The 18943-nt window shown below is 44.9% G+C and overlaps 1 protein-coding gene across 1 annotated transcript; it reads left to right on the top strand.

Annotated features, from left to right (window-relative positions):
* The first annotated feature begins 6912 nt into the window (after positions 1-6912).
* On the top strand, positions 6913-11022 carry LOC115817424 (neuropeptide FF receptor 2). Its single transcript, XM_030780725.1, has 4 exons — positions 6913-7255; positions 9503-9602; positions 9743-10616; positions 11005-11022. Exons 1-4 carry the CDS (start codon positions 6913-6915, stop codon positions 11020-11022), a joined length of 1335 nt encoding a protein of 444 aa, XP_030636585.1.
* The last annotated feature ends 7921 nt before the right edge of the window (positions 11023-18943 follow it).

Below are 18943 nucleotides of genomic sequence, written 5' to 3'. Positions count from 1 at the left end.
GGTGAGAAATGGCTATTGCCTTTGTCAAATCCTACTATACCAATCAGTGGAAAGGTCAGAACAGTTAATATACTAATGTTGTTTTGTCGTTTAACACAGAGCTGAGGCCCACATGCCCTGAAATATGCTCCAGACACCTTTAATGAGGCACACAAAGAAAGCAGGCAAAAGAGATTGATCATCTAGGATCAGTTCTAATCAGATACCGGCAGGTGGTGTCTGGAGGATATTTCAGTGTGCACAGGTTAACACAGGCTGACACAGGTTAACACAGGTTGACACAGGTTAACACAGGTTGACACAGGTTAACACGGGTTGACACAGGTTGAAAACCTCTGTGTTAAAGAACTTCCCCATGAACATCCTTCTCCCTCTTTTTTTAATGGCACAGAATTGCACACCCCACCATTTTTACAACATATATCACATTAATTGTTGAGGTTTCACAGCATGATGGTAAATTTGAAAATAAATATAAGTGCTAGTTATATATGCAACACAAATGATTTATAAACTTTTGATCAAGATATAATTCTGATCAAATATTCCACACGTCAGTGGACCACTAGAAAAATAAAAAAATATCTAAAATATAAAAAAAATACAGTATTTAAGACTAAATCTCTGCGATTGCACACACACACACACACACACTGTGAACAGTGAGCAGTGAATTTGATCTCTGCATTTAACCCATCCATAGACACCAGTAGTAAGCACATACAACCACTAGGTTCAGGAGCAATTGGCAGCACACCTATACCCGGGGGGGCGGGGGGGGGGCAGTTGGGAGCTGTGGATGTTTTCCTGCCAGTCCCGGGAATCGGATGAGTGACCTTTTGGTCACAAGCCCACTTCCTCTAACCATTAGCCCACAGACAGCTTAACTGGCTTCCTATAACTTCACCACCACTAATTAATACAGACTGAATGAAAGTCATCTAGAGAACACCAAAGGTCATTGTCCTTTTATGAGCCATAGTTTTACGATGAGAAAAAAGCCCATAAAACCATACACATTTATGCTAATGGGAGAGGTGGATACCTCAGTAAAACAAGCAATCGAAATTGTGTTTTGATACAGAGAAGAGTTTGGACCTGTCTGATATCTGCTCGCTTTTCCCCTGCCCGTGTGGAAACAAGGAAATATGAAAAACCTTCAGATGGAGAGGCCTGCAGAGATGGGTGCTCACCACTGCCATAAAACTGCAGTGTCAATAATTTGCTGTTCTGTCCTCTGAATGTCGTATAGAATAAATATATTTGCAGTCCACTCGCTGTTTCCCTGGCGTTTAACTGGGTGAGGCGAAGTGGTCAGTGTTGGTGTGGCCTTGGACACATGGAGCAGTGGGAGGAAAACTGATGGTCACCGCCAGAGGAGGCTCATTCGTTGGCGAAAGGGAGGACTGTCCTCCCTAAAATTTCAGAGAAAATGAACTTCAAAAAGAAAAATAAATACACATGAATTTAACAGACTAATCTGTTAAAATATGGATAATATTACTATTGTAACACTTTGTCTCAAAAATTGTCAAAATACAGACAGCGCCCCCTACTGCAACTGAAAATGACTGTACGGAGGTCCGACCTCCCCAGGCCTCCCATTGATGTCCATTATAAACGGTTGTTACCCCAGCGACTCGTGAGTCCTGGCAAGGGCGGACGACCCTTCCTCTGGGCGGGTCTAGCCAGAGGCTCTGGATTCAGCACGTAACATCAGTGAACCAATCAGCGGAGCAGACTGCGCTGGTGAATACCCAATCAGAGTTTTGAGGGAGGGGGTTATCAATGATATCATGCAAGCATCTTGTCTTGTGTCATTAGTCATACAGCAAGAATATGAATTTTCATGTTTAGTCGAGAAGTTTTTTTCTATTGGAAGCTAGTTTTGTCTATTACTAATAAAGCCACAGAGGAAACAGAGGACATTGTCCATGTTTTATTAAATACACCATGTCACTCGTTGGACAACAGTGAGAAGGTTAGGGTCAAAGCAGCAGGGCGACCAGATCCAAAAATCGAGATTACCAACCCAAATGGTAAGTTCAGTGTGTTCAACAACTAGTTTTGGTGTCATCCTCAAATTAATTTTTATAATATGTGGTCATGTAAAGGACAGAACACAACTGCCATTCGCACTAGCCGCCCAGGGCATGCACTATGTCAGTGATTCTCATGCACTATGTCAGTGATTCTCATGCACTATGTCAGTGATTCACATGCACTGTGTCAGTGATTCTCATGCACTGTGTCAGTGATTCTCATGCACTATGTCAGTGATTCTCATGCACTATGTCAGTGATTCTCATGCACTATGTCAGTGATTCACATGCACTGTGTCAGTGATTCTCATGCACTATGTCAGTGATTCTCATGCACTGTGTCAGTGATTCTCATGCACTATGTCAGTGATTCTCATGCACTGTGTCAGTGATTCTCATGCACTGTGTCAGTGATTCTCATGCACTATGTCAGTGATTCTCATGCACTGTGTCAGTGATTCTCATGCACTGTGTCAGTGATTCTCATGCACTGTGTCAGTGGTTCTCATGCACTGTGTCAGTGATTCTCATGCACTATGTCAGTGATTCTCATGCACTGTGTCAGTGATTCTCATGCACTATGTCAGTGATTCTCATGCACTGTGTCAGTGATCCTCATGCACTATGTCAGTGATTCTCATGCACTGTGTCAGTGATTCTCATGCACTGTGTCAGTGATTCTCAGCTCCCGTCTTGAGGGCCCACTGTCCTGCGCGTCTTTGTTTTAACTCTTCATTATCACAGTTAATTGAGCTAATCAAGGGCTTGACGATTAATTGTTCAGTGGAATCAGGTGTGTTAGAGTTAAAACAAAGACATCCAGGTGAGTGGGCCCTCAGGACTGGAGTCGAGAACCACTGCACTATGTAGTTCTGTGGTCAGGCCACACCATGAAGACCACACCTCACTTCTGAAACCGAGACAGAAACCGCAATTCAAACGTCCATGGTCTCGTTGTCGCGGTTCCGGAATACAGAACTACCATCCGCCGCCCCTCCAGACGGCATCATCCAAATGTGAATATTACCGGTACAAGGAAAAAACAGAGTGGAGATCAAACTGGAAATTATGGCCAGTTTGCCTTTGTTTACAAGTTTGTGCAAGTTTATAAATTTACAAGTGAATTCATATTAAATGAAAGGAAGTTTCATTATTTGCATGTCTTTTTTCACTGTACTGAAACCGTACCGAACTGTGACTTCAAAACCGAGGTACGTACCGAACCGTGACTTTGGCGTATTGTTACACCCCTAATGAAGATGTAAGAACAGCTTTCACAGCATAACATCGCCAACTACATCCCAAAAAGACACCAGGCAGAATGCTAGCAAGCTTTTATCAGTGCTTACTGTGCTGTTGTTGTTTTTTGCATGTCCCTTAGGTAGTTAGCTCGCTAGTTTTAGATCAAAACTCCTTACTGCTTCTCTAAATGTGTCAGGGTTTTACATGCCCGCATATGCCCCCACCTACACCCTACCACCACCATCACCACTACACTTCACCAAGCGGGCCCTCCTTCTTCCGCTATTCTTACTGCCAGCTGCCACTGGTCATCACACAACCCTGTGGAGCTGCCAGGACAACCCGTACTTCCTCTTCTTGATTTTTTTCACAAACGCAGTTCATTCAGAAAGACTTATGTTAATGTCAATTATTCATAACTCAGTGCCTCTGCCCTTTAAATTACACGCCACAGAAAAAGCATCTTCTGGACCATAAGACAATTAAAATCTCTAATCTTAAAATTCAAAATTCACCTGACTACAGTTTCCTCATGTTGTTGGAGTGCACTGAATGATGTGAAGAGTTTCTGTTTGATATTGTCAATAAGAATATAGTAAAATGACAGGACACGATTTGTTTAACTCTTTGTTGTACCTTGGAGTTCACATCTCTGAGGACCTGACATGGACTACACACATCTCCATCCTGGTGAAGAAGGCAAGGCAGCGCTTGTATCATCTCAGGCGGCTGAGGAAATTCAGGATCTCCACAGCGCTGCAGAGATCCCTCTACAGTACAGTCTGTGCTCTCCGGAAGCATCACCACCTGGTACGGCAACAGCTCTCTGGGTAGGAAAGCTCTTCACAGAGTGATCCGGCATGCCGAATGCATCAACAGGACAGTGTTGCCCTGCCTCCAGGACATCTACAGCAGGAGGTGCAGGACTAGAGCCAATAAGATTATGAAAGACTTTCACCACCCCGACCACATACTGTCTCAGTGGCTGCCCTCAGGCAAACATCTCCGCTCCATCATGGCCAGGACAGAGAGGCTGAGAAGGAGCTTCTTCCCCAAGGCCACACGGAGCATAAACACTTATAAACCCACACAATAGACTACCACTACACATCCCTCAACCATCATAAACCCACACAATAGACTACCACTACACATCCCTCAACCATCATAAACCCACACAATAGACTACCACTACACATCCCTCAACCATCATAAACCCACACAATAGACTACCACTACACATCCCTCAACCATCATAAACCCACACAATAGACTACCACTACACATCCCTCAACCATCATGCACACTGCATCGTTGCAGCATCACCACAACACAAACTGTTTATACACCTTCCGTTTTTTTGAAGTATACTTCAAATATACTATCTTTTTTTGCACCTTCAATGTAAACTGTTTACACATTTCCAGCTGTTTACCTCCCTGTATATAGCTTATTTTATCACTAATGTTATTATTTATTATTGCTATATTGATTCTCTGTTACTTTACCTATATATAACTTTATACTTTTTCTTTTCTTTAATTTTATACTGATATTTAGCTTTATGTTTGCACAGTTGTTGGGGTTGTTGTAATTAATTTCACTGCTGTTGTACAATCAAGCGTGTGACAAATAAATATCTTGAATCTTGAATGAAGAGGGAGCCATGTCATGAGTTACACCTGACTGCATTTACACTGGAACAGCTGTGAGACACACCTGACTGTATTTACACTGGAACAGCTGTGAGACACACCTGACTGTATTTACACTGGAACAGCTGTGAGACACACCTGACTGTATTTACACTGGAACAGCTGTGAGTTACACCTGACTGCATTTACACTGGAACAGCTGTGAGTCACAGCTGACTGCATTTACACTGGAACAGCTGTGAGTCACACCTGACTGCATTTACACTGGATTAGCTGTGAGTCACAGCTGACTGCATTTACACTGGATTAGCTGTGAGTCACACCTGACTGCATTTATACTAGATTAGCTGTGAGTCACACCTGACTGCATTTACACTGGATTAGCTGTGAGTCACACCTGACTGCATTTACACTGGAACAGCTGTGAGTCACACCTGACTGCATTTATACTAGATTAGCTGTGAGTCACACCTGACTGCATTTACACTGGATTAGCTGTGAGTCACACCTGACTGCATTTACACTGGATTAGCTGTGAGTCACAGCTGACTGCATTTACACTGGAACAGCTGTGAGACACACCTGACTGCATTTACACTGGAACAGCTGTGAGTCACACCTGACTGCATTTACACTGGAACAGCTGTGAGTCACAGCTGACTGCATTTATACTGGATTAGCTGTGAGTCACACCTGACTGCATTTACACTGGAACAGCTGTGAGTCACAGCTGACTGCATTTACACTGGAACAGCTGTGAGACACACCTGACTGCATTTACACTGGAACAGCTGTGAGACACACCTGACTGTATTTACACTGGAACAGCTGTGAGTCACACCTGACTGCATTTACACTGGAACAGCTGTGAGTCACAGCTGACTGCATTTATACTGGATTAGCTGTGAGTCACACCTGACTGCATTTACACTGGAACAGCTGTGAGTCACACCTGACTGCATTTACACTGGAACAGCTGTGAGTCACACCTGACTGTATTTACACTGGAACAGCTGTGAGTTACACCTGACTGCATTTACACTGGAACAGCTGTGAGTCACACCTGACTGCATTTACACTGGAACAGCTGTGAGTCACACCTGACTGCATTTACACTGGAACAGCTGTGAGTCACACCTGACTGCATTTACACTGGATTAGCTGTGAGTCACAGCTGACTGCATTTACACTGGATTAGCTGTGAGTCACACCTGACTGCATTTATACTAGATTAGCTGTGAGTCACACCTGACTGCATTTATACTGGATTAGCTGTGAGTCACACCTGACTGCATTTACACTGGAACAGCTGTGAGTCACACCTGACTGCATTTACACTGGAACAGCTGTGAGTCACAGCTGACTGCATTTACACTGGAACAGCTGTGAGTCACACCTGACTGCATTTACACCGCATTAGGCAGGAGCAAGAACTGATTCCTGTCGAGACTAGCTGTTTATTAAACATATAATGCTGACTGGATGATGTAAATGCCACGCCCACTGGCAATCACATAGATCACATTTTTAGGTAGGAAATAAACCAGCTGTAAAATATCTCAAATCTCCTTCACTTGTATTTCTTTATTTAATTTTCCTAGTGTTTTTTATTTGTTTCACTAGTTTTCCATTTTGCGCATATCATCACTTTGCAGTATTGGTGCAGTATAAGAGGTTTCTGTGTTTTTCAGGGGCAAAGGACATACGCATGCTTGATATGTTCACCATCTACAGCGGAAATCAGTTTAATTAAAACACATCGTTCTCTCTCAGACTCTCCCTTGTCAAGTCTTATCCTGTCCAGCTTCTCAGTACTGACTGAAAACTGTTAAAATTTTAGAGGAAAAAACAGTCATTTATTTTGAGTAAGATATTCATTCTCATCAAGCTCCCCTGCTCTCCCTCTCTCTCTCTTTCTCTCTCTCTCTCTCTCCCCCTCTCTCTCTTCCAGGCACCCAGCAGCTGTCAGTAAAATGGCTCTAAGACTTCTAGAGCCCAACTCAACAACGTTGTTGGAAGCCCCTCCCTCTTCCCAGAATTCCACAGCAGAGTCATCACCCCTCCCATTCCCTCAGCTGAATGTCACCTATGTGGAGTTCTACCTGCACGAGCCCTACGTGGCCGCAACCTTCATCGTGTCTTATTTGCTCATCTTCCTTGTCTGCATGGTAGGAAACGGAGTGGTGTGTTTCATCGTTCTGAGAAGTAAAAACATGAGGACGGTCACTAATTTGTTCATTCTGAACCTGGCGATTAGTGACCTGCTGGTCGGGATCTTCTGCATGCCCACCACTTTGGTGGACAACATCATAACAGGTAAAGTTCACTCTTTGTCAACTCACACTCTGCACTCATAGCACAGAGAGGACATATAGCTTTGATTTGCTCTGTGATTCCGAGAGACATTGAGTCATCTGACACCTGCCGACTGTCGTTGTCAGTCTGTGCTGTGTCATTGGCGTCTCCTCAGGTTTGTCATTGTGCATCAACACTTTTTAACCAAAGGGACTGCAACTCCTCAGATCGCATTCTGTGGTGTATCCAGGATCCTACAGACACGGAACAAGAACAGGAAACAGCGAGACTTGACGTTGGGTTGTTCTGTGGAGTTTCCTTTCTGAATGTAGCAGTCCTCATTTTGAACCCTCAGCCCTACTTTTGAACTATCAGGGCTAATTTAAGTGTCGCACATATTCCAGCACTGAGGAGGTTGTTAGAGAACAGTCATTAACACACTCTCTGCATGTGAGAACAGTCTTTTCTTCCCACTGTCTTCAGAACTGTGGAAACCAAGGTTTCCAGCTGCCAAAGGCTATTTGAGTTATGCAACATTGGGTGTCGTCAGCTAACATCAGCCCTGTAGCTGTGAACACTTTTGAGTGGCCAAAGGAACAGATTCTTGTTCATAGTGTTGTTATGTGTAAAACATTTTCCTGGTGTTGTGCGCCAACGGCTAGCAACGGCCGGCATAGCAACGGCTGGCATAGCAACAGCAGGCATTCCATAAGCAGTGTTGCATAATCCTTTAACCTTTCAGTTTGGAGGAGGGAGCATTGATCACCTCTGTGAGAGTGTGATGATACACACATTTCTACATATGCACATAGTATATTTTGCCAAATCTGCGCTTTTAAGTTATATAATACATAAGGCACCGCTCGGAGACAAATGTAACCTGTTGGCCTTTATTTAGGTGGGTTCACTGATATCACTCACATATCCACAACAGAAAGAGCAGCGGGGAGATTAGAGGCAAACTTGGCTCTCACTGTATCCCTGCAGCAAGAGCATGGAAATCAACTATCCTGTCAATCTTTACTTCTCTCTCGTTCTCTCTCTCTCTCTCTTTCTCTTTCTCTTTCTCTTTCTCTTTCTCTCCACCCTCTCTCTGTCTCTCTCTCTCTCTCTCCTTCTCTCCCTCTCTCCCTCTATCCCTCTTTCTCTCTCCCTCTCTCTCTCTCTTTATCTCTCCCTCTCTCTGTCTCGCTCTCTCTCTCTCCTTCTCTCCCTCTCTCCCTCTATCCCTCTTTCTCTCTCCCTCTCTCTCTCTCTTTCTCTCTCCCTCTCTCTCTCTCTTTATCTCTCCCTCTCTCTGTCTATCTCTCTTGCTCTGTCTCTCTCTCTCTCTCTCCTTCTCTCCCTCTCTCCCTCTATCCCTCTTTCTCCCTCCCTCTCTCTCTCTTTATCTCTCCCTCTCTCTGTCTATCTCTCTTGCTCTGTCTCTCTCTCTCTTTCTCTTTCTCTTTCTCTCCACCCTCTCTCCCTCTCTCTCCCTCTATCCCTCTTTCTCTCTCCCTCTCTCTCTCTCTCTTGCTCTGTCTCTCTCTCTCTCTTTCTCTTTCTCTTTCTCTCAACCCTCTCTCTCTCTCTCTCTGTCTCTCTCTCTTTCTCTTTCTCTCCACCCTCTCTCTCTCTCTCTCTCTCCCTCTCTCCCTCTCTCTCCCTCTATCCCTCTTTCTCTCTCCCTCTCTCTCTCTTTATCTCTCCCTCTCTCTGTCTCTCTCTCCCTCTCTCTCTCTCACTCTCTCTCTCTTTATCTCTCCTTCTCTCTCTCCACCCTCTCTCTCTCTTTTTCTCTCCCTTTCTCTCTCTCTTTCTCTCCACCTCTCTTTCCCTCACCTGCTCATTTAGTCGATGTCTTTTAGATGTTTTCTCACTCATTTTCTCTAGATTTGGCTAAGCCCACACTGCTAGCTCTGACTGACTGTGAATTGATGGCACATAAGCTAATTAAACTCCTAATGTGAACACCGACACTGTTCCTCAGACACACTCACACCTACACACAGAGAAACGGAAGTGAGAATTGAAGTGGAGGGAATGATTTATGAAACACGAACTTGTACGGATTTTAAGAAGATTTCAGAGAGTGACTGTAAACTCTCTCTCTCAGCATGAGAAAGCAACATGACAGACAAAGCTAATCATATAGGCTACAGTGTCAGATATGGAACAAAAGAAAAAAACATAGGATAGAATACAATGTCTGCACTAAATGATTGTGGAGAAGCATGGAAAGAGGGTGTGAGTCCAGGCCAAAGATGTTCCTCTGGTCTTTTGCAGGCTGGCCGTTCGGTAGTGTGGTGTGCAAGCTGAGTGGGATGGTTCAGGGCATTTCCGTCTCTGCCTCTGTCTTCACTCTGGTTGCCATAGCTGTGGATAGGTGAGCAAGTGTATGGGAAATCTGAATATAACTGCAGTATAACTATTTATCACACTTTCTCACATCACATTTTCTCTTCTCCAACTGATCACACTCTGTCTGTCTGTCTGTCTGTCTGTCTGTCTCTTTCTCTCTCTCAGATTCCGCTGCATTGTCTATCCGTTTAAGCAGAAACTGACCACATCCACGTCCACTCTGATTATAGCTGTCATTTGGGTGTTGGCCGTCTCCATCATGTGTCCGTCTGGTGTAATGCTCCAAGTGACGAAGGAACACCGCATCTCCATTCTCCTGGGCAAGGGCAACGAGACGCGGCCTTTCTACTGGTGTCGGGAGAACTGGCCCAACCAGGAGATGAGGAAGATCTATACCACCGTCCTCTTTGCCAACATTTACCTGGGTCCGCTCACACTCATCGTCATCATGTACGCTCGCATTGGCATTACTCTGTTCAAAACATCCATCCCCGCCTCTGTGGGCCAGGGGGCGGGTTCTGGCTCAGGGCGGCGGGGGACCAACCCGGGGTACGACAGCCGTCAGATGGTGTCACGAAAGAAGAAAAGAGTGATCAAAATGCTGCTGGTGGTGGCTTTGCTCTTCATCCTGTCGTGGTTACCGCTCTGGGCGCTGATGATGCTGAGCGACTATGCCAGCCTGACCGAGAGTCAGCATCGCATCATAAACATATATGTGTATCCGCTGGCCCACTGGCTGGCCTTCTTCAACAGCAGCGTTAATCCCATCATCTACGGATTCTTCAACGAGAACTTCAGACGTGGCTTCCAGGCCGCTTTCAAATTCCAGCTGTGCTCTGCCGACATGGAGCGGCAGAGATCGCGCTCCCACAGAGGCCACGGGAATGTCGTGCTGCCGGCAAAGCTGCAGGGCCATAAGAGGGCAGGAGGGGAATGGGCCCAGGGGGCGGTGAACGGCAGAGGCCTCGGAGAGAGCAGCCACACATTTGGGAAAGACAACCTGAAGGAGCAAGACCTGATCATGGAAGACCTGGAGAAGGTGTGTTAGACTCTCACTGTGTGTGTGTGAGTGTGTGTTTATAATACAGTTATGAGGTGCGACCAGAAAGTAAGTTATCTTTCATAATCATAGTTGTAGACATCCTTATTCATATTTCTGTTCCTTCGCTCTAATCCACGCACTCTGAGGATCTGTGGAATAGCCCAGTGAAGTAGACCAGAATCAAAAGAAATAATAAATAAAGAGATACAACACTCTAGAACACTCTCTCACCACACACACACACAACATACACACACACACACACAGTTGAGAGAGAGTACCATTATAACTCATGTTGTAATAATTGTAACAGTATGTTTAACACATCAGATGTGAGAAAGGTGACATTCTAAAAAACAGCAGTTTCTCTGTTTCTTTTTCACAGGTCATGTATAACCTTTAATAAGGCATCAGACTGAAGGGAAGATGGTGGATTCATTTTAAAGGACTTTTCAATTCTAAAAATCTTCGGGCATTTTCTCTACTGGGGCAAGATAATTTTTCAGTTTTAATTTTAATGATGATCAGATTGTTTGTGACTGTGTAAACAAAGAAAACAAAGAGGAGTCCCAGTGTTTGGGATGGTCTCACATGTCCCGTGATTAGACTGAGGGACAGAGCAGTCACCTGGTGTTTGGCCAGTTTTCACTGAAACAAATCAAATGGAGCAGTTTTCTTGGGCCATGCACAGCAGTCCTGGGCTGTGGGAGAGTCGTCGCTCACTGAAACAGCCCATCTCTACTCTCTGTGACTGCAGTCACTCACACAACACACTCAGGTGGATATTTTTCACGGGGTTCATATTCAATCCTTCTCCTCAGACTGAAGTATCTGCCTAAATTGAGATGAACTGCCCTCATTTTCAGGGCTGGGTGGATACCTGTGCAGAGCCTGTCTATGCCTGCCTGTCCCACCTGGCAAAGGAAAACCTGCCTTTATTCTGTTGAGGCTGAATTACTGACGACGTGACAGTGATGTTGTGAAGATGATTGTTTGAGTGGACAGTAGTTTTGTGAAGATGATTGTTTGAGTGGACAGTGATGTTGAGAAGATGGTTGTTTGAGTGGACAGTGATGTTGAGAAGATGGTTGTTTGAGTGGACAGTGATGTTGTGAAGATGATTGTTTGAGTGGACAGTGATATTGAGAAGATGGTTGTTTGAGTGGACAGTGATGTTGAGAAGATGGTTGTTTGAGTGGACAGTGATGTTGTGAAGATGATTGTTTGAGTGGACAGTGATATTGAGAAGATGATTGTTTGAGTGGACAGTGATGTTGTGAAGATGATTGTTTGAGTGGACAGTAGTTTTGTGAAGATGATTGTTTGAGTGGACAGTGATGTTGTGAAGATGATTGTTTGAGTGGACAGTGATGTTGTGAAGATGATTGTTTGAGTGGACAGTGATATTGTGAAGATGATTGTTTGAGTGGACAGTAGTTTTGTGAAAATGATTGTGAGAGTGGACAGTAGTGTTGTGAAGATGATTGTTTGAGTGGACAGTGATGTTGTGAAGATGATTGTTTGAGTGGACAGTAGTGTTGTGAAGATGATTGTTTGAGTGGACAGTAGTTTTGTGAAGATGATTGTTTGAGTGGACAGTGATGTTGAGAAGATGATTGTTTGAGTGGACAGCGATGTTGAGAAGATGATTGTTTGAGTGGACAGTGATGTTGAGAAGATGATTGTTTGAGTGGACAGTGATGTTGAGAAGATGATTGTTTGAGTGGACTGGTGTTACAAGAGACCACAGGCTGTCCTCCTGAAGAACACTTAAACTTTATAAACACTCATATCAGCTCTAGAGTCTCTGAACACTGTGTGTGTGTGTGTGTGTGTGTGTGTGTGTGTGTGGGATACCAAGACTGGCTATGGTTGTCCCATTGCGGTGTCTCACTGACCTGTCAGGACAATGCCACTTTGTTCCTCACAGACACTGAATGAGTCACACAGCTACAGGACACACTACCACAGGGCAAATGCCATCTGTTTGTCTGGCTGCATTCATTCATTCTGACAAAGACAGTATGCCAGGCTCTGTCTGTCACTCCTGCCAGATTCTGTTTGGCGTTTGTAAATGTACAGAAAAGGGAAAAAAAAGAAGACTAGTCGGACAGGAAGATAATTCCTTTTGACCTGTGAATGTGGGTGTTGTTGTCATTAGCCTGTGCCGTGGCACTGTTCTGCTTTTACAAACCTTTTACGAGAAGACAGCATTTGTACAGCGGTTGATTGTTTTGTCGTTGAAAACACATGATGTATGTGTAATCAGTGTTTGTAATGTGCTGTGTGTTTCTGAACTGTAACCTTGTTCATTCACTTCAGTCCAAAATAAAAGACAGAATACGGGACTGAGTGAAGGGAAGTGTGTGTGTGTGTGTGTGTGTGTGTGTGTGTGTGAGTGTGTGTGTGTACGTATGTGTGTGTGTGTGTGTGTGTGTGTGTGTGTGTGTGTGAGTGTGTGTGTGTACATATGTGTGTGTGTGTGTGTGTGTGTGAGTGTGAGTGTGTGTGAGTGTGAGTGTGTGTGTGAGTGTGTGTGTGTGTGTGTGTGTGAGTGTGTGTGTGTGTGAGTGTGAGTGTGTGTGTGTGTGTGTGTGTGTGTGTGTGTGTGTGTGAGTGTGTGTGTGTGTGAGTGTGAGTGTGTGTGTGTGTGTGTGTGTGTGTGTATGTGTGTGTTTGTGAGTGTGAGTGTGAGTGTGTGTGAGTGTGAGTGTGTGTGTGAGTGTGTGTGTGTGTGTGTGTGTGTGTGAGTGTGTGTGTGTGTGTGTGTGAGTGTGTGTGTGAGTGTGTGTGTGTGTGTGTGTGTGAGTGTGTGTGTGTGTGTGTGTCTGACAGATGGACCATAATGTGTGCTGACATCTCAGTTTTTCTCTCTCAGTAATATGCCATGCAAAAATATATATACATCAAATATATTAATGAAAAACAACCTCGATTATTATGGTTTTGACACACTATTTACCACAAAGCCAAGGGCTGAGGATTATCCATTATATAAAGCCAATATCTCAATATCAACAGAAAAAGAATATACATAAACATAGAATGAATGTCTTGTTAATTAGCAATCGTTCATTATTAAAGAGTTGACCCCATACCAGTGGACACATAGCTTATTCTGATTATGTATCTGTTCATATTTAAAATATTGAGCAGTGAGAAAACGTGATGTGTGTTGTCTTTGCTCACACACAGCTTCAGCTCAGCACAGACAGGAAAGAAAAAGAGAAAATAATCCAGTAGTCCTGTAATAATGACCATTTGACAGGACACTGTGCTGAGGTCCATATGTAGACGCACTAAAGTAAAGTGCTTCTCTCTTAAAGTAGCAGTAATGTGTAGAGTAAAGGAAATGTATTACATGATACATATTTCATACATAATGATAAACACCCCATGCTTGAAGTGTGTGATGTGTAGAAATATATATTATTAAAAGCTAATGTGCGGGGTTACATCGCCTGACAGTAAAATCAGACATAATCTTTAATAATTCATTAATGCTGTTTTAAAAGCCACATAAGCTCTGCCCATGTGCAGAGTACAATCCCGCCAACTCAGAAATGCAGACCTGCACAGAACAGGTCGTGTTGTTTAAAACATGTGTTGCTGAAGAAAGAAAATGATCATAACTTTGGTTTCCACTCTGACGACAGGCTCACAGCGAGAAGAGTTACCCTCCATGGGGCATAACCTGTGTTCCATTAGCCATATGACAGAAACTGCCTTTCAGACAGACGTGGTGTGATGTCCGTGTCTGCGACTTTAGGCTTCCAGTGAACAGTCTGAAATGAACTGACATGTAGAGGAGAATGGGCCGCTGGGCATTTCCCAAACGACTGTAACGGCTGGATCATAGTTCCAGATTTTCTCGTCACCTTTATCATACATCCTGATAATATGGTTACAATTTTGATACATGTTTTTTTCCTTTTGAAATCTTGAAGTTGTTTTCATCAGACTCGACAATCACTATTTTCCACTCTAGAATTTCACCTTCAGTAAAACATGTTCAGGAGAGGTGATACACTGAAGCCTCTTCAAAACACAAGCACTTATTCAGTCTCAGAGCACAGTGCATCAGTACATCAGTGTATCAGTACATCAGTGCATCAGTACATCAGTGCATCAGTACATCAGTACATCAGTACATCAGTACATCAGTACATCAGTGCATCAGTACATCAGTACATCAGTACATCAGTGCATCAGTACATCAGTACATCAGTACGTCAGTGCATCAGTGCGTCAGTGCGTCAGTGCGTCAGTGCGTCAGTGCGTCAGTGCGTCAGTGCGTCAGTGCGTCAGTGCGTCAGTGCATCAGTGCATCAGTGCATCAGTACATCAGTACATCAGTACATCAGTGCATCAGTGCATCAGTACATCAGTGCATCAGTACATCAGTACATCAGTGCATCAGTACATCAGTACATCAGTACATCAGTGCATCAGTGCATCAGTGCATCAGTGCATCAGTACATCAGTGCATCAGTGCATCAGTACGTCAGTGCGTCAGTGCATCAGTGCGTCAGTGCGTCAGTGCATCAGTGCATCAGTGCATCAGTATGTTAGTGCATCAGTGCGTCAGTACGTCAGTGCATCAGTGCGTCAGTGCATCAGTGCATCAGTGCATCAGTACATCAGTGGATCAGTACGTCAGTACATCAGTGCATCAGTACGTCAGTACGTCAGTACATCAGTGCATCAGTGCATCAGTGCGTCAGTGCATCAGTGCGTCAGTACATCAGTGCATCAGTGCATCAGTGCATCAGTACATCAGTACATCAGTACATCAGTGCATCAGTACATCAGTACATCAGTGCATCAGTGCATCAGTGCATCAGTGCATCAGTGCATCAGTACATCAGTGGATCAGTACGTCAGTACATCAGTACATCAGTGCATCAGTACGTCAGTACATCAGTGCATCAGTGCATCAGTACGTCAGTACATCAGTGCATCAGTGCATCAGTACATCAGTGCATCAGTGCATCAGTATGTTAGTGCATCAGTGCGTCAGTACGTCAGTGCATCAGTGCGTCAGTGCATCAGTGCATCAGTGCATCAGTACATCAGTGGATCAGTACGTCAGTACATCAGTACATCAGTGCATCAGTACGTCAGTACATCAGTGCATCAGTGCATCAGTACGTCAGTACATCAGTGCATCAGTACATCAGTACATCAGTACATCAGTGCATCAGTACGTCAGTACATCAGTGCATCAGTGCATCAGTGCATCAGTGCATCAGTACATCAGTGGATCAGTACGTCAGTACATCAGTACATCAGTGCATCAGTACGTCAGTACATCAGTGCATCAGTGCATCAGTACGTCAGTACATCAGTGCATCAGTGCGTCAGTGCATCAGTACGTTAGTGCATCAGTGCGTCAGTACGTCAGTGCATCAGTGCGTCAGTGCATCAGTGCATCAGTGCATCAGTACATCAGTGGATCAGTACGTCAGTACATCAGTACATCAGTGCATCAGTGCGTCAGTACATCAGTGCATCAGTGCATCAGTACGTCAGTACATCAGTGCATCAGTACGTCAGTACATCAGTGCATCAGTACATCAGTGCATCAGTGCGTCAGTGCATCAGTATATCAGTGCATCAGTGCGTCAGTACATCAGTGCGTCAGTGCATCAGTGCGTCAGTGCATCAGTACATCAGTGCATCAGTGCATCAGTACGTCAGTACATCAGTGCATCAGTGCATCAGTACGTCAGTACATCAGTGCATCAGTACATCAGTGGATCAGTACGTCAGTACATCAGTACATCAGTGCATCAGTACGTCAGTACATCAGTGCATCAGTGCATCAGTACGTCAGTACATCAGTGCGTCAGTACATCAGTGCATCAGTGCGTCAGTGCATCAGTACATCAGTGCATCAGTGCGTCAGTACATCAGTGCATCAGTACATCAGTGCATCAGTACGTCAGTACATCAGTACATCAGTGCGTCAGTACATCAGTGCATCAGTGCGTCAGTGCATCAGTACATCAGTGCATCAGTGCATCAGTACATCAGTACATCAGTACATCAGTGCATCAGTGCATCAGTGCGTCAGTACATCAGTGCGTCAGTGCATCAGTGCGTCAGTGCATCAGTACATCAGTACATCAGTGCATCAGTGCATCAGTACATCAGTACATCAGTGCATCAGTACATCAGTGCATCAGTGCATCAGTGCGTCAGTACATCAGTGCATCAGTACATCAGTGCGTCAGTACATCAGTGCATCAGTGCGTCAGTGCGTCAGTGCATCAGTGCGTCAGTGCATCAGTGCATCAGTGCGTCAGTGCGTCAGTGCATCAGTGCATCAGTACATCAGTACATCAGTACATCAGTGCATCAGTGCATCAGTGCGTCAGTACATCAGTGCATCAGTGCGTCAGTGCGTCAGTGCATCAGTGCATCAGTGCATCAGTACATCAGTACATCAGTGCGTCAGTGCGTCAGTGCATCAGTACATCAGTACATCAGTGCGTCAGTGCATCAGTGCATCAGTACATCAGTGCGTCAGTACATCAGTGCATCAGTGCGTCAGTGCGTCAGTACATCAGTACATCAGTGCATCAGTGCATCAGTGCATCAGTGCATCAGTACATCAGTGGATCAGTACGTCAGTACATCAGTACATCAGTGCATCAGTACGTCAGTACATCAGTGCATCAGTGCATCAGTGCATCAGTACATCAGTGCATCAGTGCGTCAGTGCATCAGTACGTTAGTGCATCAGTGCGTCAGTGCGTCAGTGCATCAGTGCATCAGTATGTTAGTGCATCAGTGCGTCAGTACGTCAGTGCATCAGTGCGTCAGTGCATCAGTGCATCAGTGCATCAGTACATCAGTGGATCAGTACGTCAGTACATCAGTACATCAGTGCATCAGTACGTCAGTACATCAGTGCATCAGTGCATCAGTACGTCAGTACATCAGTGCATCAGTACGTCAGTACATCAGTGCATCAGTACATCAGTGCATCAGTGCGTCAGTGCATCAGTACATCAGTGCATCAGTGCGTCAGTACATCAGTGCGTCAGTACATCAGTGCATCAGTGCATCAGTGCATCAGTACATCAGTGCATCAGTACATCAGTGCATCAGTGCATCAGTGCGTCAGTACATCAGTGCGTCAGTGCATCAGTGCGTCAGTGCATCAGTACATCAGTACATCAGTGCATCAGTGCATCAGTACATCAGTACATCAGTGCATCAGTACATCAGTGCATCAGTGCATCAGTGCGTCAGTACATCAGTGCATCAGTACATCAGTGCATCAGTGCGTCAGTGCGTCAGTGCATCAGTGCATCAGTGCATCAGTACATCAGTACATCAGTACATCAGTGCATCAGTGCGTCAGTGCGTCAGTGCATCAGTACATCAGTGGATCAGTACGTCAGTACATCAGTGCGTCAGTGCATCAGTGCATCAGTACATCAGTGCGTCAGTACATCAGTGCATCAGTGCGTCAGTGCGTCAGTACATCAGTACATCAGTGCATCAGTGCATCAGTGCATCAGTGCATCAGTACATCAGTGGATCAGTACGTCAGTACATCAGTACATCAGTGCATCAGTACGTCAGTACATCAGTGCATCAGTGCATCAGTACATCAGTGCATCAGTGCGTCAGTGCATCAGTACGTTAGTGCATCAGTGCGTCAGTGCGTCAGTGCATCAGTGCATCAGTATGTTAGTGCATCAGTGCGTCAGTACGTCAGTGCATCAGTGCGTCAGTGCATCAGTGCATCAGTGCATCAGTACATCAGTGGATCAGTACGTCAGTACATCAGTACATCAGTGCATCAGTACGTCAGTACATCAGTGCATCAGTGCATCAGTACGTCAGTACATCAGTGCATCAGTACGTCAGTACATCAGTGCATCAGTACATCAGTGCATCAGTGCGTCAGTGCATCAGTACATCAGTGCATCAGTGCGTCAGTACATCAGTGCGTCAGTGCATCAGTGCGTCAGTGCATCAGTACATCAGTACATCAGTGCATCAGTACGTCAGTACATCAGTGCATCAGTGCATCAGTACGTCAGTACATCAGTGCATCAGTACATCAGTGGATCAGTACGTCAGTACATCAGTACATCAGTGCATCAGTACGTCAGTACATCAGTGCATCAGTGCATCAGTACGTCAGTACATCAGTGCGTCAGTACATCAGTGCATCAGTGCGTCAGTGCATCAGTACATCAGTGCATCAGTGCGTCAGTACATCAGTGCGTCAGTACATCAGTGCATCAGTGCGTCAGTGCATCAGTACATCAGTGCATCAGTACATCAGTGCATCAGTGCATCAG

Source organism: Chanos chanos, chromosome 1, assembly GCF_902362185.1.
Source record: "Chanos chanos chromosome 1, fChaCha1.1, whole genome shotgun sequence".
NCBI lineage: Eukaryota > Metazoa > Chordata > Actinopteri > Gonorynchiformes > Chanidae > Chanos > Chanos chanos.
Note: the sequence above shows the minus strand (reverse complement) of the source record. Positions and strands in the feature narration are given on the sequence as shown.